At 39.9% G+C, this 25,100-nt stretch overlaps 1 protein-coding gene across 1 annotated transcript; it reads right to left on the bottom strand.

Moving 5' to 3' along the window:
• Positions 1-395: 395 nt before the first annotated feature.
• Positions 396-24,984, bottom strand: mapk3 (mitogen-activated protein kinase 3). The gene is made up of 9 exons (XM_057861444.1): positions 24,525-24,984; positions 20,321-20,503; positions 19,556-19,745; positions 14,860-14,976; positions 14,668-14,782; positions 14,456-14,587; positions 12,800-12,909; positions 11,211-11,339; positions 396-5,488 (listed from the first exon to the last, which is right to left on the bottom strand). Exons 1-8 carry the CDS (start codon positions 24,740-24,742, stop codon positions 11,220-11,222), a joined length of 1,185 nt encoding a protein of 394 aa, XP_057717427.1. The 5' UTR covers positions 24,743-24,984; the 3' UTR covers positions 396-5,488; positions 11,211-11,219.
• Positions 24,985-25,100: the final 116 nt, after the last annotated feature.

Here is a 25,100-nt window from a genome sequence, read left to right as displayed (position 1 = left end):
GGGGCTATTTTTCAGCTGCAGCCTCCTGACTGTCTGGACCCCTGGCTGAATAGACGTCCTCGCTGCTTCCCCAGTCTCATCTGGCTAGATGGACTTCTTGCTCCTTTACTCCACTGCATTTTTACGAACTGTAACTTCGCCTGCTAACTCCCACTAGCACTTCTGGGGTTCCTGTCTATCCGTCCTGGGAGTGGATCTCTCCTGACTGTGGTACTCCCCGAGGTTTCTCATTTTTCTCCCAATTGACTCTGGAGTTTTTGGAGTTTTTCCTTGCCGGCATGGAGGGTCTTAAGGATAGGGGATACCCAGGACTTAAACTGTATCTATTCATTTTTGCTGCTTCATTTCTAATTGTGTATCATATTGCCTCTGTAAAGCCCTTTGAGACATTGTTTTTGTGATTTAGGGCTACACAAATAAAATTGAATTGAATTGAATTTAAAGTGCCTATTCAAAAATGTATGTAAAGCGATTGATGATATCACACACAGAGAGTATTATTAACAAATATTAAAAGTTATAAAAAAGAGCAAACGTGCGCACATACATCTGTCTCCCTCGAATGTGGTCCTTTCGGCCCTTAGGACATTTTAAGGAGAGAGTCCTGATGCTGTATTCTCCTGTCTTCAAGTAGTGGAAAATTTCCTCACATAAACTCCTCCATGGTTACAGAAAAAAAACAAAAAAAAAAACAAACAGTTCGTGCAAGCATTGTTGTGACCGACGTTTCATTTTTAAACATGCATTCTATGGGAGAACATTTCGACTCTTCGGCCAATCATATAGCGAGAATAACTGAACGCCACTTGCTTCACTGTCAAGCACAGTCACGTGTGTCGCAGGCTATGACGCAAATCCTTGTTGACAGAAATGTTGAAATGTAATATTTATTCTACACATTTGTACAGCATTGAAAAACGTTAAGAATGTTGGTGTCATTTTTGTCCTCCTACAGAAACCATATCAAAACAAAAATTATATTTCCCTCAAGCATTTATTCCCATTTCCACACATTTTTGAAAATGCTCCAGGGAGCCACTAGGGCAGCTCTAAAGAGCAGTACGTGGCTCTCAAAACACAGGTTGCCGACCCCCGGATTAGGATAAAAGAAACAAATAAAGAACACACCATAACTGCAACAGTATCAGGAAATTTTTATTCAATTAAATGTAATATAACTTCGTTGCTTTGTTAATCATTTAATTAATATCCATACAATATACAGACTACAACCCTTAACTCATATCTCTTTGACGATCGACAAATAACGCCTTTAAAAATAATTCCTTATAAAGAACTTGGAGGGAAAATCCAAGAAGAAAAAAAACAGACTGAAGACTGTCAATAATCACGCCCGGAAAAGAAATTATAAAGAAAAAAAACCCAAAACAAATAAAACATTCTAATCATTAAAAAAAGTGATACAACTTTGACTCCCTTTTAAGTAAAATAAAAAAATACAACTCACCGGTATAACAACAACAGTAATAATAAGAACAACCATTTAAAAACAACAATATCTGGAACCTGGCCACATGACAGATGGGCCATTTAAATCATCAATACTGTGTGAATGTGTATGGCATGTTGAATGCGACATTTCACAGACGCGCACAGATACACTCATTCAAAGTGTGCGTGTGCAAGTGTGTGCCATTGCCAAAACAGTCCTCTTGGTTGGGAACCATGGCAACCTAACATGACGTCATCTTAGAGGAAAAAGCAAGCAGGGTTAGTGGACTGATGCTTGATGAATATTCCAATGAAACAAAAACATTGTTTTTTGTAAGACCCGGTTTGCACTGTATCAAAAAAAAGCGACGCATCCAAGCTAAAGCGCAAAGTTGTGAAAGCAAAAACCTTGTAGGTTACCGAAGATACAATTGAAAGAAATCAGACACATACAGTGTAACGTTTAAAGCTGACTGAGTAGATCAGACACACTGTGGGAAAGGACTTAGCCTTGCAAGCCAGCCTGACTTTTGGCCATGTACACGATACAAGGCAAGTCAGTCTGGTATTCTGCGGTTTCAATTGGATTTCCACTCTGGTCCTATATCGACTGACGAATCACAGCGCACGAGGCGGGCTTTTGTAATAAGTCATGAAAAGTGGCGACGGTGAATCTAAGTGCGAGAGAACAACAAACTTCGCAAACAGAGTCAAAGGCAGACTTAACTACACAAATCTTTCGAACTGACTCTGAAAAACGATTACTTTACACAACGATACAGATACGTGCAGTCTTGGATTTTCACACAAAAACAGTAGTTATCAGGATTTCATGCCATGATTTTTGAGGAGTACAAATTGATAATAACAGCGTGAGTCGTACACCATTTACTACCCCAAACCACAGAATATCAGACTGTCTTTCTATGTACTGTATCTTGTATAGTTTTACACCAATACCATTTTTTTTTTTTATTCCCGATACCAATTCTCCGTTGTGTGGTATTGGCTGATACTGTACCAATACATGTTTTGTAAAAAATATACGTATTTTTCCTTTGATACAAAATGTCTGCATACTAAAAAGTTTTTCCATCAAGGCTTGGTCAGACATTGCTTAACTCTTTGGCTGCAAATGACTGTGCTAGATGTCCTAGCCATTTGAAGTGGGAGGGTTAGCAGGGAATGAATTAACCTTCATTCTTTGCCACCCTCCCACTTCAAATGGATTGGACATCAACTAGTTATAAACTCACTTAAATTCACAGCAGAAGGATGATTGGATGTCTATCGTAATCTTGGAAAAGGGCGACACGAGCTCCTATTTTTACAGCGGCGTGCCTAAATGCCGGCCATCTTAGGTCGGGCAACCAGCAGTTTGAAACTAGATCTTTTCACGTACATGTTGCACAGCATCGGCACATTATTTCTGAGTAGTCACCGATAACGAAGTCATTTTAGTTCCGTATCTGTGCAACACTAGTCTTGTAAATGACAAAAGTCACATTGGCTTGCCGGGCTAGAAAAGACTCAGGACCAAATGAAAAACAAAGTGCAGACGTGCTGATTGGGTCATGTGATTGGTCGAAAAAGTGGTAGTGAATGGCAAAAGTGAAGTCTTAGTTGGAAAAGAAGTGCACACAAGGAGGGACGGAGGCAGCCCTTTGAGTAAAGCGTGGCAAGTGTTTGGGAAGGCGTATAAATCAACGGATATCAGGACATGTGTACGAAAAAAGCCTCACGCTCATTGTGGGGACAGTCGTAGTGCTGGCTATGGCTTTAAGAGAACAGCGATGCTTTGGATGAATTTTCTTTTTACGACAGGATGTGGAAGCCAGCAGTACCTGACCATATGTTGGTCCAATTTCCTTACATTAATGCCAGCGCAGTAACTGCATTGGACCCATGGGTGGCGCTCCACTAAGCAGCAGTTAAGTAGTTACAGACTGCAAAAGTGAATGCACAAAAATGACACACGGTCAAGTAATCTATGGGAAACAATGCCACTTGTTAATGCGGTGAGGCATGGTCACTATGGCTACAGAATAAACAATCAGGCAAACACACAACCATGAACTCATTGGCTGCCATTGACGGTGCCAGATGTCTAATCATGTGGCTCTTTTCTCCAATCCATTTGAAGTGGAAACGTGGACTCCCACTTGAAATGGATTGTACGCCCTTTCGCTGTCAATGGCAGCCAATCAGTTAAAAAGTTGGGTGGGTAGGCCAAAAGTAATTTGGAAATTGGTGGTAAAAGTCACATGCAGTGTCCTCAGTAGTCACAAGAGGGAGCTGCTCTTGGGAAAAGCAGCCCAACTACAGCTACTTTACACACACGCATACACATTCACACACATTTACTGAGGCAAAAATGATTCGAACCTGAAAATTCTTCCTGACTTCTACTCAATCATTACAGCCCATTAGTAGATATTTTTGTTTCCATTTGGCCCTCTCAAACAGTTCAGTGTAAACGTCAAAATAGCGCAGTAGGAAGGGAGTATCCCACCATGCTGTGGAATTTATGTACTACCACTCACAAAAAGTTAGGGAAAACAGGTTTTCAATATTGAGAAAATTTCTGACTGAACTTGAAAAGCACCATAACCTTTACAGGCAAACTTAATTTACTCTTCCAAATTTCTGAAATTGTCCAAGGGTGTCTCAAAATGTTGACGAGGACTACTTAAAAAAAGGAAATGGAATCAAATTGACCCAAAAAATGTATTTGTCAATTCATGAATGAAACATTTTGTGAATGGCATATTCACCATATTTTAATAGCTGGACATGTGCATTCAAGTCTAGATAAGGCAAATTAGAGCCACCTATAAAGGTTATAATGCATATTCGGTTCATCTTGAAATTTGACCCTAAGGCTTGAGATCCCCAACTTTTAGTGTCGCATGCTCCCTTAAAATGCAGGTGAGAGATGATAATGACAAGCAAGTCAAGTGATATAGCGATATAATGCCATAACAGGATGCCACAGTGGCCCCTAATGTTTGTACTGAGCAGAGAGGGAAAAGAGTGCTTGGTATAGCAGCGTGTGCATCTTTCTGGTGTCTCATGTCTGTGCAATGGTGGCATTTGTGCTTTAATTGGTCATACAACCTCTAATACACAATATGAACCATGTAGGTGCACAATATCTGCAGAATGCATCCAAAGGTAGTCTGGAGCTTTCTGTAACTTGGCAATATGACTGATCCAATTACCACACAATCGTGTGATTAATCTAATGCAAGTAGAGGGAAGAGTTCAATCCGTCTACCCTTTTTCTGAGCTGTAGCTCAAGAAATATTTTAAATGGTTCAAAAACACAACACATGGTCGTTTCCCACAATAGTTCCTTGCATCTCCCATCCACTTTGGTTAATTTCAGGAATGCATGCATTCATATGAACATCATTTGGAACAAAAAAACCTGTAAACATGCCAATAAAAACATTTGCCTGAAATTCAAAAATGACTCGTACAGATAAATCACACAACATAAATACAACTAAGCTGATTTTAAAGCAATGAATGAAAGCTGTGATGACTCCACTTAAAATGAAAACGTTTTTGTATATATATTTTGTAGTAATGTACATAAACCTACACAATAAGCACCCCCATTCTTTTAGCCCTCAATTGCAAGTTCTAATGTACATGTATGTATGTAGCAAGACAGTGTAACCGTGCTTGTTGGTTAATAAGGAGTAGTAGTTTATATGAGAAGACAGGCAAAAGAGCTGGAAAAAAAAAAGATTAATCAGAGAATGAGAGGTTACTATGGAGGGAAGCTGGACACTTAACAGAAAATGAAAATGTTTTTAAAGGAGTGGGGAGAGACGACGGCCCCACTTGACCACACAAATCAAAGAGAAACACTTAGCTTGCTTGCAGTGAAAATGGAAAGAAAAGCAGCCAATGTTCATAGTTATCTCTTCCTTGGATTCTTGAGGATGCATTTTCTTGTAATTAAGCATGTCATCTGGGGGAGGTGTCTTCAGGTTCCAAGCCTATGGTTGGCGTTGAGCCTCGTAGACTAAAAGGAAGGAAATAAGCACTTTTGAGATCACTTTGCAGTTGGATAGTATAGACTGCCCCACCCCCAAAATTATGTTTGATGACTGGGTGGACAATTTTAGCTACTCTATATGATGACATTGTCAACCATCTCATAGCGATTTAGTTAATGGTTGAAATATAAATTTCAAATGTTTTTTTTGAGCATTGCCCTATTAGAAATTAATTGATATTTCACTATAACACAGTCGGCATGTGACAGAGATAACCAACTACATTAATACAATATGATTAAAGAACTATGAAAAAATAATAATACATTTTATTTCAAGAGCGCTTTTTAAACCGCACAAAGACGCTTCACAAGAGACATGGAATCACAGTACGATAAAAAAGGTATTAAAAGGATAAAAGATTAAAAGCACAATAAAGAGAAGTAAAGATATAACAGAGCTAGGGGTTATGGTGAGTAAGAAAGAGTGAACAGGTGTGTTTTCAGTCTGGATTTGAAAAGTGATAGGGTAGATATGCTGCGAAGATCAGGGGGTAGGGAGTTCCAGAGCTGGGGGGCACACTGACTAAAAGCTCTGGAACCAAAAGTGGAGAGGTGGACACGGGGGACAGAGAGGAGGAGAATAGTGGTAGAGCGAAGTGGACGGGTTGGATTGTTTAAACGGAGTAGATTGCAAAGGTAGGGAGGGGTCAGGCCATGGAGTGTTTTGAAGGTGATGATGAGGATCTTGTAATTGATTCTTTGTTTGACGGTAAGCCAGTGAAGTTGACGGAGGATGGAGGGGATGTGGTGTGTTGCGGGTTCGAGTGATGAGGCGTGCTGCTGAGTTCTGGAGGATCTGCAATTTCTGGAGGGACTTGTTAGGGAGACCGAAGAGCAGTGAGTTGCAATAATCGAGCCGGGAGGTTATTAGATTACAGACCAGGGTGGAAGCGGTATGGCGGGTGAGAGAAGGGAGGAGAAGAGAAATGTTGCGAAGGTGGGAATAGGCTGATCTGGTGATGCCGTTGACATGTGACCGGAAGGAGAGCGTGCTGTTGAGGATGACACCCAGACTTTTTACCTGAGACGAAGAGATCGGTACATTGTTGATGGTAATAGAAAACTTATGGACATGAGAGAGCATTGCGGTGGTTCCAACTCGGAGAACTTCTGTTTTGGAGCTGTTGAGTAGGGGGAAGTTAGAGGAGAACCAGGAGTTAATTTCATCTAAGCAGAGGGTGAGGGAGGAAGGTGGGAGGGAGGCAGTTGGTTTTGAGGAGATGTAGAGTTGGATGTCATCCGCGTAACAGTGGAAGTGAATGTTGTGTTTGTGGAAGATGGAACCGAGGGGGAGAATGTAAATGATAAAGAGGAGCGGCCCCAGGACAGAGCCCTGGGGCACGCCAGCGGAGGCAGGGAGGGAATTGGATTTATGGGGGCTGAATTTGACGAATTGTGTGTGGTTGGACAGGTAGGAAGTGAACCAGGAAAGGGGTGTGTGGGTGATACCAATAGAGGAGAGTCGGTCGAGAAGGAGTGTGAGGGAAATGGTGTCGAAGGCGGCAGTGAGATCGAGGAGGACAAGAATAGATAATAAGCCGGAGTCGGATGCTATGAGGAGGTCGTTTGTAATTCTAAGTAAGGCTGTTTCGGTGCTATGGAGGGGGCGGAAACCGGATTGAAAGTGCTCGTAAACGTCATTGGTAATTAGGTGGTTATGGAGTTGGGATACAACGGATTTTCAAGAATTTTGGAAATGAAAGGTAGGTTGGAGATGGGGCGGAGGTTACTGAAATTGGTGGGATCCAGGTAGGGTTTCTTCAGAACTGGTGTGTTGGAAGCAGTAAATACTGTATAAGCGTTTATATGTATTTATTTACTTTCCAGTGTTTAAGCATCCATTGAAAAGAAGAAAAAAATAATGCTCATAATAATGTCACTGAAAGCAAAGTTTAAGGGCCATTATCCGATAATGACAGCGTAGACAGAACTCTGGAAAAACACATGAAAATGTTCCCAAAGATTATGAAAATAGAACATACATGCTGAAAACATTCGTTTTTAGATTTATGAAATATAGAGTGTAATTAAACCACTTATTACACACTCTGTAGTAAGAATGTGTGTGTGAGACATGCCAAAATCAAGTCTTAAAGGGATGTCACTTGTATGCGCGCAAAAGTTCAGGCATACAATAGGACGATGATGACGGTGATTCCGATGAAATACCCAAAGTACTATAATGCTATTGAGAATCCTTTCAATACAATGTCACACACCTACAGCTCATATATTTGTAAGAAGTGCCGCTAAAAGATTCCCATTCACAGTGTGATGGTTAAGCCTGTCGCGATATGTAGTAATTGTATTTATCGCTCGGTAAATAAAAACAAAGGCGGTAATTTTCCCAGTGCGATTAATCGCCTTGCGTGCACGTGCGTGCGTGCGGCAGATGTGCTGTTAAAAGTTAGGATTCCTTGTTACCATCAGCGCAATATGCTGTGACGAGGACTCACTCTGTTTTATCGACTTCTGGATATGTTCGTTTTATACATTTGAGTTTGAATGACCATCATTCAAAGGAGGGAGGCAGGGCCAAGTGCACTGTCAGCGCACAGCAATGAGCGAGCAGAGTTAGGAAGACGAAAACGGACAGAAAAAAATCCCGATTTCCAAGCCAAACACCACAGCCCCGGTGTGGGAACATTTTGATTTGAAACCAAATGAAAATGGCGAGGCAACCAAAAAGGATGAACCTGTCTGCAAAATGTGTTTGGAGGTTGTTTCAACAAAGAGGGCAAAGAGGGCCAATAGAACTAATCTACATGCTCATTTGAAACCAGTGACGTGCGGTGAGGTTCATGGTTGGTGAGGCACTGACTCCTTTAGTGTCAGATTTCCAAATATATAAACCAAAAAGGGTAGCTTATTCAATTGGCTACTGGTTATTTCATTTCTCATCAGCATTCTTCACAAAACACGCACACACGGTACATATTATCGATGCGTAAAAGTAAGAAAATAACATGCATTTGCTCTACACCCTCAATGTGTTGGCCGTCGCAATTCTATAATTCATGCAACATAAATGACAGTAAAGAGTGGTGTACAAAACCACAGAATTCAATTCTGACCTTTAGTGAAATATTCAGTTGTTTTCAAAACTTGTAATTCTGACACTTTAATCAATTTATTACAGATTGCTAAATAAAAAGTGTGAAAAGAAAACCAAAGAATATTTTATTTAAGGCCAAAATTTAGTTTTTAAATATTCTGTTGTATTTTTCTTAGTCTAAGCTCTTTTTTTTTTTTTTTTTTTTTAGTAAGATTGAAAAGAAAACTTTTTGTGGTCTTGCGCCTGTCCTTCCCCACAAAAACCGCTGTTACCTTGGAAGGGCATAGGTTCGGCCTCAACATTCGTAGGGACGATATAACAGCATAACCTGCATGTAGGTACTTTTTGCTGGGGACGGGACATTAATAAGACCAAACAGATTGGATGAAGGGGGCAAAGGGCCACATTTCTCATGTATATGAACCTAATTAATTAATAGGCAAAATGATCAATGCAAAATAAATACTTATCTACTGATAATAACTTTTACGTGCATTGGTTCAGATGATACACTGTTCGATTCAAACCTTTGTTTTCAAAAAATACTGAAGAAACATTTTGAAAACTTCCTGAATAAATGTCTGGTTTTTATTAGCAAACATAAACATAATGAAAATAATTCACTTAATAATGGTAGGGTCAATTCTATCCTTACAGCATATGGAACTATTGAAATATCTAAATTCTCTATATAACTGAACATTATATCATGCAAAAAAGGTAAGGTTGCTTAAATGTTGGTGGGGACAATTTTAGCATCCTGAAAAGTTGGTAGTTTTATGTCCCTACCGTCCCTATGCAAACCTACGCCCTTTTTGTAAAAGTCCTCCTTATTTTCCTTTACTTTAAAAAAATCTCTCCGCCTCAATGGAGAGGATTGCTTCAATTAGATCGCTGTGTGTTCTATTTGACAAGCCAGAAAACACAGTGGATGTGTCCAAATGTCTAGCTAACCTTTCATCTTTCTCAGCAAAACCATGTAATCGTTCTACATATATGCCACGTTTAGAAGAGCTTACACGCTCATCGTTACCACAAAATATTAACTCCTGTTTAGCTAGGATGCAGGTTGCATTAATGAGGTCTTTCAAACTCTTTCGGTTTTCCTTTACCTTAGCATTGTGGATGCTACCGTTGAGCTTCCGCTGTTCGTCAAAGCCAAATCGATCCTTGAGCTTCCAAAAGTTTTTAAAGCAATCAGGCTTTGAATGTGAGTGGTCGAGCTCTCATGTTTGCTGAGGCTTCGTGGTAGTTTTTTAATGTCACAATATCGCATGTTAGTCCAGACATTGGCACAAGTTGAGAAGAAAAGGCAGGGAAAGCAGCAAAGCCGATTTTTCGAAGGACAGCCACATAGGGTGTACCAGTCCGTTTGAAAAGCGCGAGTTATCTTCTGTCCTGTAGTTTGAAGCAAACCTTTTAGCTCCGGTGTTGAGTTAATCGCGTCCACTTTTGACGGAAAGTCCAGTTTCACGTACGCCCCCTTTCAGAGCGGCAGAGTACTATCTGCCGCAACCTGCGCTTTTTCACTGCGGTTTTATTTCCCATCAGTAAAACTAAATATGTCGCTAACAAACATTAAACTTTAAGGGTTTAGGACATTAGCCAGACTGTGGAAAATCAGGTCAAATAAACGTATCTGGAAACATTATAATGGCGACATGCAGATGTACGGCAACCAGCACGCTCCAATTCCATGTATCAACCCAGTTTGTTATGGATTGCGCATTCAGAGGTGAGGCTTTACTCGTTGCTGCCGCACCTCTCGTTTCATTTCTTTATTTGAACAGGAAATAGGCAAATTCAGCGATTTTGACTATAAAAAATGTTTGAAATTAGTCATACATAAAGAGCAATGGACAAATATTAATATAAATTTGATGCTATAATTATTTTTTTTGTCATGGTGACAGCCTGCACGTCACTGTTTGAAACACTATCACCCTCTTTAATTTTCACTGCTTGGTGAGAAAACTGCATCGCAACAAGCAGAGCCTTCCTCGTTACATCAATCAACAATTACAGAGGGGTTCGCTTGATGTGAGAAATACAAACGAGACCATGCAAAATGGTGTTCCCTCACGGAAAGTGTAGTCCGCTACATTGCTGAAGAAATGAGACTGTTTTACCTCTGTTTAATGTTGTTTGATACTTATTGAAGCCAAATTTTTGTTACTGCTACTTAATTACTCTTTTTCTGTTGTGGTTGAAGTGCAATTGTTTGTGTTACTACAACTTTATACCTCTGTGCCTAAATGCTTAAGTTACTGAAGTGCAATTTTATTTTTTCTTGAAAAAGACATTTATTCTGTGTGGTATTAATATTGTTGTCTTTTACTTAAAAAAGGCATGGTCTATTGTTTTTAGTTGTGATTTCTTAAAAAGTATTTTTGAATTTAAGAGTAAACATTTATCGCGTTTAAATGGGTTTATTATTTATTAATATATACCGTATTCTCATTGTGTTATTGTAAATTGGTTAAAAAAAAATTGGGGGGGGGGGGGGCGCAATAATATCGCAATAATTTATGAGAGAATTTATCGCCCTACTAAAACTTTTTATCACGACAGGCCTAGTGATGGTATGCATCCATGCAGGAGGCGGATTTAAGAAAAAATAAAATAACTTACCCGTGAGTCTCAGGAGCCCTGGTAAGTCTCCTGGAAGCGAGCAGTCTCTTCAAATATGAGTTCCTTCAGCTTCTCCTTGGGAAGGTCATCCAACTCCATGGTGAAAGTGAAGGGCTCTTCTGCCACTGGCTATAAACATGAACAAATACACACTCAAAAGTGGACCCTAACAAACAAGAGACTCATGAAGTGCTATTAGATTACGTTTGTCATGGTTTTATGAGATTTGTCTGAAAGTACAACATGACAATGGGGTCTTTCATTTTGATAGGCTTACCATTTTTAATTGGTGTGGTGCAGTACCGACATTGGTAGTGGTTTACATAACCTGCTGAGATGTGATTAATGGTACTTAAATCGCTTCTACCCAACGGTGGAGCAAAAAAACAAAGCCAAAAAACTTGCAAATACAAGGTAGAAACAAATACTTTTGACCAAAGCAGTCAATAAGAGGACTCTAAAAATGAGGAATGAGCACAATAATCGATGAAGCATTAAATTAACTCATTGGCTGCCATTAGGAGATGATGTAAGAATTGTTGATTTATCGCATCATGGAGTAGTTGAGCCAAACTGGAACAGCCAATTCCAGCAGAGGGGGCTATTGATTCAAACTCAACTAGTTTCCAATTAAAAAATAAAATAAACATGACAACTGAACCAGCATAAGCTAAACACAAAGCACGCTTGTTTGCAGTGGTGTAGAACTGTGAAGTCCTGAACATTACACTGAAAACTCTAATATTTGACTCGTAAGCAACAATGAGAAATAAAATAACAGACGGTCCTCAGAATGATACAGTACCACCACTATTGTAATTATATATTTTATTGTGCAAATGTGGCTACAAACTTGAAGCTGGTCTAAAAAAATCAGCAACAATAGACAACATTTAATCCAAACCAAATGTAATAATTTTAAATGCAGTCAAATACCAAGCCATGACAATATCACTGAAAAAAAATTGCGATGGTAGCTTTACTTTCGCTGGTAAACCCCTTGGGGTCATGTGGTGCTGATTTCAGGTCACTTCAATTCCTGTTGATATCAGGTCACTTCCTATCGATTTTGAGACATTATATGGTCACTTCCTGTTGATATTTGACGTACATGGCCGTCAATGGCATCGACTTACATGTGCGTCAATAGAATGCAAGTACTTTAGAATCAATAGAATCGACGTATATGGCCGTCAAAGGCAAGGACTTACATGGCCGTCGATGGAATCCAAGGACACTGGCATCAAGAGATACATAGCTGTCAAAGCCATCGACATACATGGCTGTAAATGGCATCGACTTATTTGGGCGCCAGTTAATTGTCAATGGGCTGTAATGGTAAGTTTTTGGGAAAAAAAATCACAACCAGCCATGTTTTTCTGCCATTGAAAATGAAGGGGAAATTTTAGTCAATAGAAATGAATGGAACAACGTAAATGGCAATGGCATCCCATTACAAATGAATGATGGGCTAGATTGTTTGGGCAGTGCGGCACGCCGAAGAAATGCCAATTTAAAAAAGGAATAACATAGATAGTTGCTTTTGCATTACATGTAAAGCTACCATCAACTAAACAATGTGAGCATACCTCATCTGTGGGGTCGTAGTACTGCTCCAGATAAGGATGAGCCAGCGCCTCCTCAACACTGATACGCTTGTTGGGGTTAAAGGTCAACATGCGGCCTAGCAGGTCCAGAGCTGTGTGATATACAGTAGTTAAACACTAGGATTAGGTCAGCCTTCAGAAATAAAATGACGTAAAAACAGGACATCCTTAAAAGAGACAAATGGCTTTAGGATAAAGCATACCCGTTAAGTTGTACAGTTTCGGCGTAATTTGTACAAGTGAGCACTGATTTTTAAATGTGTACGCCGTACGTTCAAAATCTGTACGTTTTTCGTGCATTACGTTTTTCTTTCTCCGTTCAGATTTTGGTACCGTTTCGTCAACGAGACAATGTGCATTACTATGCGTTACGTTGGTTGAATGACGCAAGAAAAGTTAGAGACAAAGAGAGAGAAGAGTGTTTGTTGTGATGCCGTAGCCAACGCGATGCTAGGCGGCTCCAATATTTCCTGACTGTAGCCGACAGCCTCCAATCTAGATATCACACGCATATAGAAATACATGCGAAATGACAGACTCGGCGGCGTTGTTAAACAGCCGCCATTTTAAAGCAGTAGACTTCTCAGAAAGGCTCTGTTGTAGTGAACCTTCCTAGCTAACCTAAGTAACTTTTTATCTAAAATACTCCTAAATCGGCAAAATATTGACTTGAATCTATCTTTAAATGATGAAACAGTTTTAAAACTTTCCAGGTCGAAAGTAGGCAGAAGGGAACTAAAGCAAAAACGGGAGTAATGTTAACAACTTTAACGGTTGATTACCAACATTAAATGACTTTTTGGAAAGGTTACCATGTTTTTTTGTTTTGTTTTTTTGAAAAAATGAAAAAAAAAAAAAAAACATGAAAGCTAACACCTGTTACTTTGCCAAGTAACTAACTACGGTACTCTTACATTCAGATAACCGAGTTACTAACTCAATAACTTTTTGGGAGAAGTAATTTGTAACTGTAATTAATTACTTTTTAAAAGTAAGATTAACAACTCATCATAAAGAAGTCTGCAGAATGAAAAGTGACGAAAGCGGAGATTTTACTCTGCCAATTTGTTGCCGCAACTATTGCTGATCACTTCTCAGAAATAGCAAAAGAAATGTTCCCTGACTCAAAGATTGCATCGGTAAGTTAATTTTATCAATTGACCTTTTTAATTTAAAATTGGACACACTACCGAACTACCTTCAAGTCAAACTGAATTGCGAGTTGAAGTGCTATGAAGTGCAGCCATCAAAAGACATAATAGAAATTGCCACAAGTTCTACATACAATTACAACAAAAGTCACTGTTAAATTTTAGTAATCATGATGTAGTTGAAGATATTGACTGTTCTTTGATTGCACCAGGTTATATGTTACAATATAACCAATAAATTCATATTATTTTAAATTTTAGTTTTATTTGTGTTTCATATTGCACGCTATATACGACGTTGTAAGATTAGTCACCAATTTGTAAGGGCATACGTCACTATTTGTAAGATTGCCAACGGCCTCGGGTTGACAGGTATGAATTAAAGGTTGAAGTGGAGGGATATTTAAGGTTTGTGTTTTCATGTTTCTATCTGTTACTTCAGTCCTGCCTGCTTTTAGTTGGCCAAGTTGTACTCGTGTTACTCTACCTTTAGAGTCGCCTCTGCAGAAAAGCTTCTCCCAGGGGATCTTGGGTTTTTCTGGCAGAGACTGCAGATAGTTTCGGGCTTTCATATTAATGATACAGTTCAGATCTTCTTGGGATGGAGACCCAAGGACACCTGCAAAGCAGAGTACCCAGAAGCATCAGTAAAATTGTCATTTTTGGTACTGGAGTCCACAAACCTAGATGAGAGCTCACCCAAAATGTGGTTGAGCTGATCCAGATAATGTTTCCCAGGGAAGATGGGCTTGTTTGATAACATCTCAGCCAAGATACAGCCCACTGACCAGATGTCAATGGACTTAGAGTAGCCCTGAGGGACACAGGCACCATCAACAAGTTGACAATCCACTCAATCAGATGCAGACAAACATGTAAACACAAGCTAACCTTTGAGTTGAGCATGATTTCTGGAGCCCTGTACCAACGCGTGGCCACGTACTCAGTCAAGAATCCTGTGTGGTCGTGCTCAGGGTCAGCAATCCGCGCCAGGCCAAAGTCACAAATCTTAGGACAAGATGAATTATCATCAGTCTACAAGTGAAAACAATATCAAGGTTTCCCCCACCCCAAGACAATTTGCAAAGCATGGTGGTAGAATATCCAACTGGCGGCCTACAGAATTTTGATATCCATATATGTGTAAAAAACATGTTAAGTAAATTTTCAATTATAATCTATTTATCAACAGTACTTAAACGACATCTAGTTCAAAGTTTTTTCAACCTTTTCTAAGTCACGGCACATTTTTACTAGGGCTGCAGCTATCGATTATTTCAGTAGTCGATTAATCGATGAACTAGTTAGTTCAAATAAACGAGTAATCCGATAAGGAAGATAAAAAATTAATATACGTCAGCTGAGGCTTAAACGGAATAAAAAAAATAAATGAGGCTCTAAGTTCCACAAAAGAACAATTGGCGAACTTACATAGCAAAAGTCTGCTAGCTTAAATACTATAAAATGCTAACTTTTTTCCCCCAATGCTCTTAAAGAGCATATGACACGAGAAAAAAAGTCTTAAATGGCATTATTATGTGAATTAGAATCATATTTTGAGACGATTCGACTATATACAACAATTTAGCAAAGCACAGATGACGAGAAATTAGTCTTTTAATCTGCCGGTTAGCCACGCCTACCATTATTGGGCTTTAGCGTCCCCAACAGGTGGATTACGTCAGCGGGAGACTGGGCTCATCGGTTTTACTATTCAGTCCATTGAGGGGGAATTATTCAGAACGAGGAAAACGCGATGAAGAGAGCCGCAAAATGTCATTGTTTCAGTCTCTCTACTCCAATATTTTTACAGGATATTCTTTTTATCCAAGTATTTTTCCCCAATAGCTATATAAATGGCTTGAGAAGGACCAGTCAGCCCGTCAAGGGGGAACTATTCACAACGAGGAAAACGCGACGAAGAGAGCAGCAAAATGTCAGTGTTTCTGTCTCTTTACTTCAATATTTTTACAGGAAATTCCTTTTATCCAAGTTATTTCCCCAATTGCTAAATAAATGGCATGGTCATGACAAATAACAGTCTTGTGCTGAATGGAATATGAAATAATAAAAATGCATTTATTCAGGACGACATGGCAAAATTACTCCATAATGGTCAAAACTGTCGACTTCACCTTTACTGTCGCACCTCCCGAACGATATTTTATGACACCTAAATCGGACATATGTCATTTCCCTTCCCCGGCTTCGGAGAATGTAAACAAACCAGAAGGCGTGACAGCTAACCAACATGCTAACCCGGACCGAGTGATGTTTCAAAGTCTTCGAAGCGGAAAATCACACATAACTAGCCTGGATTATTTGACATGACGACCCGGTTGTCGATTGTCTTTGCGGATCGGCAAACCGCCCGGCGGAGAGCAATTTACAGTTCATTCCCGGAGGAGGGTGGCTGGAGTTGTTGTGCAGCTAACGTGCTGCTGCTAATGAGCATTAGGAGAGCTTTTTACATGCCTATCAATGATCAAACGTAAGTAGTCCTTTATTTAAAGGAAGTTTGTAGTGTTTACTTTGTAATCGCTGTATTCGTATTTGACATAATACAAAACAAGATGTTTACTCACTTCCTCGTAAGTCCAATGGTCCCACAGTAGCAGGGCTTGGCCAATATCCACGGTGAATGGGAACCTTTTGAAACTCCAAAAACGCGCATACGCCTCTCCCTCATACAGAATGATTTTTCTGCAGCCGTTTGGCTGGCGTGATGCGAAAAATAAACGTATTATTAATACGTATTATTATTATTATTAATCCGCAAAATCAGCTGAATTCTTCGTCCTCATACACAACAGTACACTGTAGCGTGAAGAGGACGTCTTCTACCGTACACGTCACAGCGCCCTCCTCCTCAATGCAAGACCGAAGCCGGAAGTCACTCATTTTCATGGCGCGGGATTAAAAAAACTAAATAAAAATAGCGATCGCTTCCACACACATCCAAGCGGTCCATATCATTCAGGGGCATAAAATATCGCGTGTATTATGAAATAAACATGCTTTTTCGTGTCACAGGCACTTTAACAAATCATTCAAACACATATTCCCACAACCAAAACAGCTACATATACCAATAAACTAAATTACGAATGGGGGGGGGGGGGGGTATGAGGTTGGTGGTGTATAAAACACTGGTTAAACCCCATTACCGTAATTCAAATATTATATGTAAATTATTGATTGAGATTAGAACAACGGCATCATGCAAATGAGATTAAAGTCATTTGTGCTGGAGTACATTTATTTTTGTGCAAGAGTAACATGTATCTGAAAGTAACTGAAACAGGTGCTGCTTTTGTTCTCCCCTTCCCACATGATCGGCTAATCCGAAGCTTCAGGGTTGCCTAATGAGCGCTCACAAGTTTGCTGGGAAGCAGTACAACAGACAGAGGAGAACACAGGACCTTTGCTTAGAGCACATACTTAATGTGCTTGCATTATTATTTTTCATAAGCCAAAACAACATTTGGGTTAATATTATTTTCTTCACGAGTTGAAATAATTATTAAAAAAGTGTTTTAAGTTAAATTATCTCCACAAATTCATTGTACAAACTTTCACTAATGCAATAACACTAATGTTTCGTAATGCAATGCACAAAAGAGGCAAACAACACCCCACTTTTTTCATAATGTACTTAGTTCAACTTTTATAAAGCAGTTTAAAAAAAAGGGTGTTTGAAACAACTGCACACACACATTATATATATATATATATATATTTGTTGGAGAGGCAGACTGTGGACTGTATAAGGATCTGATTCAATGTGGGTTATGGTCCGTTCGCCCCGGGGTGTCGGTCAGAACACAAGAGCTGAGAGCGGAGTTGGTCCTTTCATCTTTAATCCAACTTGACAACAGATTGGCAACTATATACAGGCAGCAGGCAGAACTATTTACATAAATGGCACTAGATAGGAGGAGGAAGACTAGCTGATTGTGAGTGTAGACTGGAGGCTTAATTGGTTGCGTGTGAAATTAGCTGCGTGTGGAGGGAGACTTGAGTAAGCATATGTATATGTGGATATAGGTGTGTGAGGAGCTTGTGTGTGTGGTTGTTCATTCAATGACGCACACGGAATGACTTTCCCTCGCACACGTCTTTACAGGTGGCTGCACTCGTCTTAACTGGTGGCTGCACTCTTCCCGAATGTGCACTCGGTGCTACTCGCGCCACTACGCTATTCTCAATCCCACAATGCACCGCGCGCGACGTAGTACAAAAAACAGGAAGCGACGGTTACCATAGGAACGAACTAATAAACAGGAACCTTTCTAACATACATACATTTAAACGATATATCGTTTAAACATCGCCATCGCGATGTGCGTGTGCGCGATAGTCCCATCGCAAGCACGTGCGATAGTTTTTCTTTTTTTTGATCCACATACGCCTCACTTTCTGGTCTGCGCACAGCCTCTTACCCTCCCTCTCCCAGCCTTTTGATCCTCTCAGTCACTGCAGCACAACGATGGCTTTGATCTGGCCAAAGAAGCAGACTTCACACAGGCATCTGTCAATCATCGTTTAACTTGGTAAACAGTTGCAAGGAAGCCGCGCTGGAATGAATGTGTGTACTGTGGGGACGTTGGAGACATTTAAATGCCAGAAGTGATCATGAGGAGTGTGAAATTTCTACATGTCACTCAACGGTCACAGCTAAAGTAGATAAACAGAAGCATTTAATAAAGCCAAGCATTTATCTGCTACAGTACTTTATTCTTGTTCAAAAATGATTTGGTTGGACAGTTATGTTTAAAACTTATCATAATTATGACATTTGAAGTGCTTAAAAACCATTTATTTATATACATTTTTTAAATCACTTTGGGGGGAAAAGTGAGAAAAAAAACATGTCTTATATGTATCTCTTTCCAATGCTAAATCTGAATAAATACATTGGGCACAAAAAACACACACACAAAAAAAAAAAAAAAAAAAAAAATGGGGGGGTGCGCTACTTCGCGGTTTTTTACTTATCGCGGCACGTTCTGGTCCCCATTAACCGCGAAATACAAGGGACACTGTGGTGATGGTGAGTCATCTAAAGTCTTTCCAAACAGCTATTTAAGTCATCTTGTGAAAATTTCTTGAAAAAAAAAAATATATATACATTTTTTTTAAATATCGCAATATAATATCGCAATATATCGAAAACCCCCCAAAAAATCGCAGCAATAGTTTTTTCCAATATCGTTCAGGCCTAATATATATATACATATATATATACACACACACACACACACACACACACACACACACACACACACACACACACACACATATACTTCTAAGCAGTATATACTTTTTTTTTTAAAACATGCCACAGTGACAGTCACACATGTTGTAGCCTGTATTGTGACATAATGACCACAAATACTCCCATTGTTTTTATTCTCAGGTTTCAACAGCCAACAACTTCTTCAATTGGCCGACATGTAGAAATGAACTCACCCTGCTATTCCCTGAACAAACACAAGTACCGCTTTCTCCTTTATATATTACCCGAGTGTAAATAGCTAGATACGTGGATGTGGGTGCGTACTGGGCAGAGTTAGTGATGGCTCACCTTGAGGTCGCAAGTGGTGTTGATGAGCAGGTTGGAGGGTTTGAGGTCACGGTGCAACACATTGGCAGAGTGAATGTATTTGAGTCCTCGCAGGATCTGGTAGAGGAAATAGCAAACATGGTCGTTGCTCAGTTTCTGGGTTTTGAGCAGCTTGTACAGGTCTGTCTCCATCAGGGTTTGTACGATGTAACTGGAGGTAGACCCAAGTCAAGGAAGGTTGCAATTTGACTACGCTGTCTTGCCAATTAACAAAGACCAAAAAAACAAAAACCAAATCACTCCATAACAACATTTGCCATTTCTGAAACATAGATATGGGCCAGGACTCCCATAAAAAGTCATATTTTCTGTCATGAGTATGAACTAATGCAATGAATGAATGAACTAATACATTCCTATTTCTTAGTAATTGTTTGAGTCACATGGAGGAACTCTTAAAAATACATTAAACTTTGAATTTGAGGGCTGTGATGTATGGATTATTGTAGATTCAAATGAATTAGCTGCAAATTAAGTCTGCTCATGATATTGCTTTCCTGTTTTGTGGGACATCTGGGACCAACTGAGCACCATTCTGCCTCACATAAGTGCTACTATTACGTCAGTTATCTCTAATTGCATCAAAACCACAAGAGTGGTAGAGCTGATAAATGTCAAAACTGTTTTGGGAAATAATTGACAAGACGCGTGTGAGACTGACAAAAAACAAGTGACTAAAGTGTATGAAGAGGAAGCAGAAGAGATGAATTTGAAAGGAAAGGATACACATCTCTCATATTGTCGATGTGGCGAGCCCTTAGAATGTCATTGATGCCGATGATATTCTCATGGTTAAAACGCAGCAGGATCTTAATCTCCCTCAGTGTGCGCTGGCAATACGTCTGGTGCTCGAAAGGGCTGATTTTCTTGATGGCTACACGCTGGTTAGTCATGTGGTCCAGGGCAGAGCTGGATGTGGAGAAGAGAGGCACAAATCAGGGCTCATGTTACACACTGCAGGATTCATACGCGATACCAGGAAAGCACTTGATGAAAGGGCGTTGGAGAAGTCTTATCTGCAGAGATGAGCATGTGACACATCACTTTGCTGTGAACAACTGGGGGTGTATGCTACACCTACACCATTAAAGTAGGTGTACAAGTGAAGACGTGACCAGGTGGAGCTCATAAAAGAGCTGCATTTGAGGGACACCTGAAAGCATCTTTGTTTAGAAGAATATTTGACTCATTTTACTCTTTACAAATACTACCTAAAACCTGGCCTGAGGAGTGTTCTTTCTCTCTGCAGTAGATATAGGAAAATTCTTGACATTTTTTCCAAGCACGCACTGACATACAAATGCAGGATCTCTGTAACAGACTGGGTTGTCAGTATGTGCATGAGAATTCTGAGAAAACATGGTGCAAATTCTCACACATCCTCTTGACTCGGGTTATGCCTCAAACGAGGATATGAGTGCAAGTCAAGCAGAAGAGGATCATTATTTGCTTTGGAAAAATAACACAACCTATTGGTGCATCCCAAATACAGATACCAAGAATATTTTGGTGTTCTTAGAAGAACTATCTATAGCTGTGTCCATCCATCCGTTTTCTATGATGCTTTTCATCATTTCCCTATCGCAGCTTACTTGGCAAGAAGTGATCACCATGGTATCACAGATCAATCATATCTATTGACAATTTAGAGCCCTCAAATAACCTACCATGCATGTAAAGTGCTTAGAGAAACCCCACAAAAGAGCAGAGATTTCAAACTCCTTCCCTCAAAACTATAAAATGTGCTAACCAAATGGCCAGCATGCAGCCCTGTACAAGTTCATTTTCTCAGTAAGCACTATCTGAGTCCAATATTTCAGGCAGTACTTGTAAAACAAAGAAACTGCAAGAAAGACAGTCAAATCTCCTAAGTATTGCATTTTTTTTTTTTATCCGAACTTAGCACTTAGTACTAGAAGTAGTTTACTTAAGTAAAAATTGAGTTGAACAGTCAAATAGTCATGTTCACATAAATAAACATGTCTGTGATTTAGAAAGCTAGATTAAAGAATGGTTTTGTCGTCTATTAGTAAGCATTAGTTAAAAGTTGATTATACTTTTTTTGTACTGAAGCAAATTCAATGCATTCAATGCATCTTCATTTTTTCAATACATCTTACACATGCTACAGTTAAGAACAGATATGCACTTCCAATACCTTCCTTTACAAAAACTGGATGAACAGGATTTAAATTAAAAAAAGAAAAGCAACTAGAGAAAAATAAAGTCAACAGCATTTCAGATTTTGACAAAGATCCTGAGGCACAAAAACGGAGAGCATCAATATCAATCATTCAATCAATCAATGACAAGACAATTCCGCACTCCAAGTCTCTTCACCACCAAACCCAAAATTAGATGGTTTTTTTTTTTATTAGCGGTTTTAGTGCCACTGACAATGCTAGACATCCAATCCATGTGGGTCTTAATAAACTCTTTACATTAATATCACTAGTAGACATCCAATCCATTTGAACTGAGAGGGTGGCAGTGAATAAACAATAGTTCATTCGCTGCCAGTTCTCCCGTTTCAAATGGATTGGACATCTCGCACCGTCAAAGGAAGCCAATTAGTTAACATGGAAAATGTAAGCGAATTACTGTTCGTTCATTTGCTTTCAGCTCTCCCATTTCAAATGGGTTGGACGTCCAGCACCGTCAATGGCAGTTAATCAATTACCAAGGAAATTGCAAAAGTATCTTCCAAAGCAGAGGAAAATCAAAATTTTCGCATTACAACAAGTTTCTGGTGACCTGTGGTAACGAGCAGAGGTAAGTAGTAACACGTTACATGTACTCCGTTGCATTTACCTGAGTAACTTTTTGAGAAAAATGTACTTCTAAGAGGAGTTTTACAAAGCCATACTTTTTACTGGAGTAGACTTGTGAAGAAAAAAACGCTACTCTTACTCCCCTACTTTGGGCTACACAAGAGTTGTTACATTTTTCTTCTTTATTCTACATATTAGATTTATTTATTTTTATTTTTTGCCGGCGATGCCAAGAGTAGCGCTATCAATTTCACCAATGAAACGTCGCAACAATAATCACACCAATCAGATGCAAGCTTGCCCTTCGATGTTCACGCCAGCCTGTTCAATCACATGGAGTCTTTAAAACCTGAGATATGATCCTTTTAATTTCATAATAGTAACTATGAAGGAACTACAGTATTCACTATTCAAACTAGGAGTTATTTTCTCCACTTGAGGGCCCCCATGCTCTTTGGAGGAATAATGCTTTGTTTCTGTCTTTTTTCCCCTCTTGCCGGAATTCAATGTTTTTTATTTATTTATTTATTTTTAATTTCTTTGGTTTAATGTGGTTATGTAATGAGTTATTGTACAGTATCATTATAACAAAACAAAAATAAGCGGTTACTCACAGTGTTACTCATTACTTGAATATTATTTTCACTGGGTACTTGTAAGTGGTGGCTACCACTACCACCACAATTTAGTGTTTCAAGATTTAGTTAATTATTTATGTGATTTTTTTTGGGACATGCATTTTGTAATGGGTGCACACTTTAGTTAATATTTGTCTGAATGTTTACTGGATTTTATTTTCTAATTTGAGGTAACGACCACAGCTGTTTAAGATCTGGCACCTACCATTTTGGAGGGAGGATATTGAATTTTATTTAATTATGACTGTTTGGGGTAAAGTTTTCACTGTTTCTTTAAATGCACATTAGTTGATTATTGTTTGTTTGTATTGAAGTTAATGTATGTATTTTTTCCAATCTGTTGTTGTTTAATTAAGTTGACAATGTTTGGTTAATTTGTTGTCATACCTCCCTCCCTCAGGTGGTCGTTAGTAGTCTGTCCTTATTTAAGCAGCCCCAGAGATGGGTCTTGGGGTCAGTTTGGTTGAAGCCTGTTGCTATTTTGGCCTATTTTATGTTGGACCCGAGATATTTTGTTATATTGGTTTTCTTTTGTGACTTTTATTAAATTGAATTTAATTTTTCACCTAAATTGAAACACCAGTGTCCTCGTGTATGTTTGGTCCACTATTGTACTTGAGTACATTTTTGGGATGGCTACTTTTACTTTTGCAATATTGTTTTGAAGTAACGCTACTCTTAGTTGAGTAAAATTTTTGGGTACTCCACACACCTCTGGTAACGAGTAACTGAGTATGGATACATTTGCAATCATAGAACGTAAGTACAACCCTAGCAGAGTGAGTACTTTTGCCATCAAGCTGTCGATGGCTGCCAGCTTGCCAAAAATATCCAAAACGGCAGATTAGAGGCTACACAAACCAAAACAACATCTCTCAATGTCGTCACAGACCAGCTCGAAGATGATAATTTCCTGGCGTGGGCCCAAATGCCCCCCACGTAACTTGTGGTCATGTTCGCAGCTCAGCAATGACTTGCCACTGCTATCACAGCAGCAGTGAGTTGGCAGTGATATCATATTGTGCGCAACAGGTTTGCTCAACGTGCCCACACAAGGCTGTAGATCACCAGCAGCGATAACAGTAGAGGGGAGGCCTCGGTGAGAGACTAAAATCTCTTTCACATCCTTAACATTACCCATTATTAGCAGCTATCGTTCTTTGTGCTGTTGCCAATTGTATCGCGGTTGCATAAATCGGTGACCAACTGATTTCGACTTGAGAGGGGGAAAAAAACTATGCTACGACAGCAAACTGCTTCCTGCACCAAGCTTCTCTAAAGCGTTTCCTGTAAATCTTTTAGCCACGCCTGTAGCTAGTTTGCTAACCTGCTAACCACAAAACAGGCTGATTTATATCATGCGAGGTCGTTGTGCTGGACACAAGGCGACGTGTACGTGAACAGATCACTGTAGTTCGGTGGGCTGAAACATGGCAACAAAAACTGTCCTGCACTGGTGGGGGGAAACAACTGACACACAGTCTTGATTGAGATAGTACGCTAGTGAAGTACTGTACTCACCACACCATTCCGTAAGCCCCCTCCCCGATGTAAGACAGGTTGGTGTAACGGGGCCCCACGTCAAATATTTGGCCCTTGACGGACTCGGACGCGGGTTTTTGTCCCGCAGCCCCCGGCGCCCCATCATGCGCAACAGTGCCAGCAGCCCCGGCAGCATTTGCGCTGTTGGAGGCGGACGCCGCGGCCCCGACCGCTGCGGTGCTGCCCGAATCCGCCATTCTTCCTCTCCAAGCCGCGCCTGCCTGTGCTTGCTCTGTCACGGAGTTTTCACCGAAAGACCAACGTCGCTCTCGGCAAGCTTTGACGTCTCAAGTTGAGGCTTGAACAGACTGCGACGTCTGATATGCGGAGTGAAGCAAGCGGGCCTTCTCTCGACACCACCCGGAGAGTAAACGGATTGCGTGCCCGAGCTCGGATTTGGTACGAGCGCTGAGCGTAAATGCGCGTGCTGAGCTACGGTGATGCAGCCGTGTTAAATTTAATCACCGGATCTACGTAGCCGAGCGGAGCTATGTCAAAATGTTCGTTTCTTGAAGGAGACACCGCCTGTCCAGCTTCCCTGAGTCAATAAATTAA

The sequence above is a fragment of the Corythoichthys intestinalis genome, chromosome 16, assembly GCF_030265065.1.
Source record: "Corythoichthys intestinalis isolate RoL2023-P3 chromosome 16, ASM3026506v1, whole genome shotgun sequence".
In the NCBI taxonomy this organism is placed as follows: domain Eukaryota; kingdom Metazoa; phylum Chordata; class Actinopteri; order Syngnathiformes; family Syngnathidae; genus Corythoichthys; species Corythoichthys intestinalis.
This window is presented reverse-complemented; position numbering and strand designations above follow the sequence as displayed.

Bases quoted from the DNA above. Each gene is read 5' to 3' on its own strand.
- mapk3 (XM_057861444.1), bottom strand. From the start codon at position 24,742: ATGGCGGATTCGGGCAGCACCGCAGCGGTCGGGGCCGCGGCGTCCGCC. The intron at 14,783-14,859 runs GTTAGCTTGTGT...TGTGTCCCTCAG, and splicing joins AAATCATGCTCAACTCAAAG to GGCTACTCTAAGTCCATTGA. The intron at 12,910-14,455 runs GTAGAGTAACAC...TATATCACACAG, and splicing joins CTGCAGAGGCGACTCTAAAG to CTCTGGACCTGCTAGGCCGC.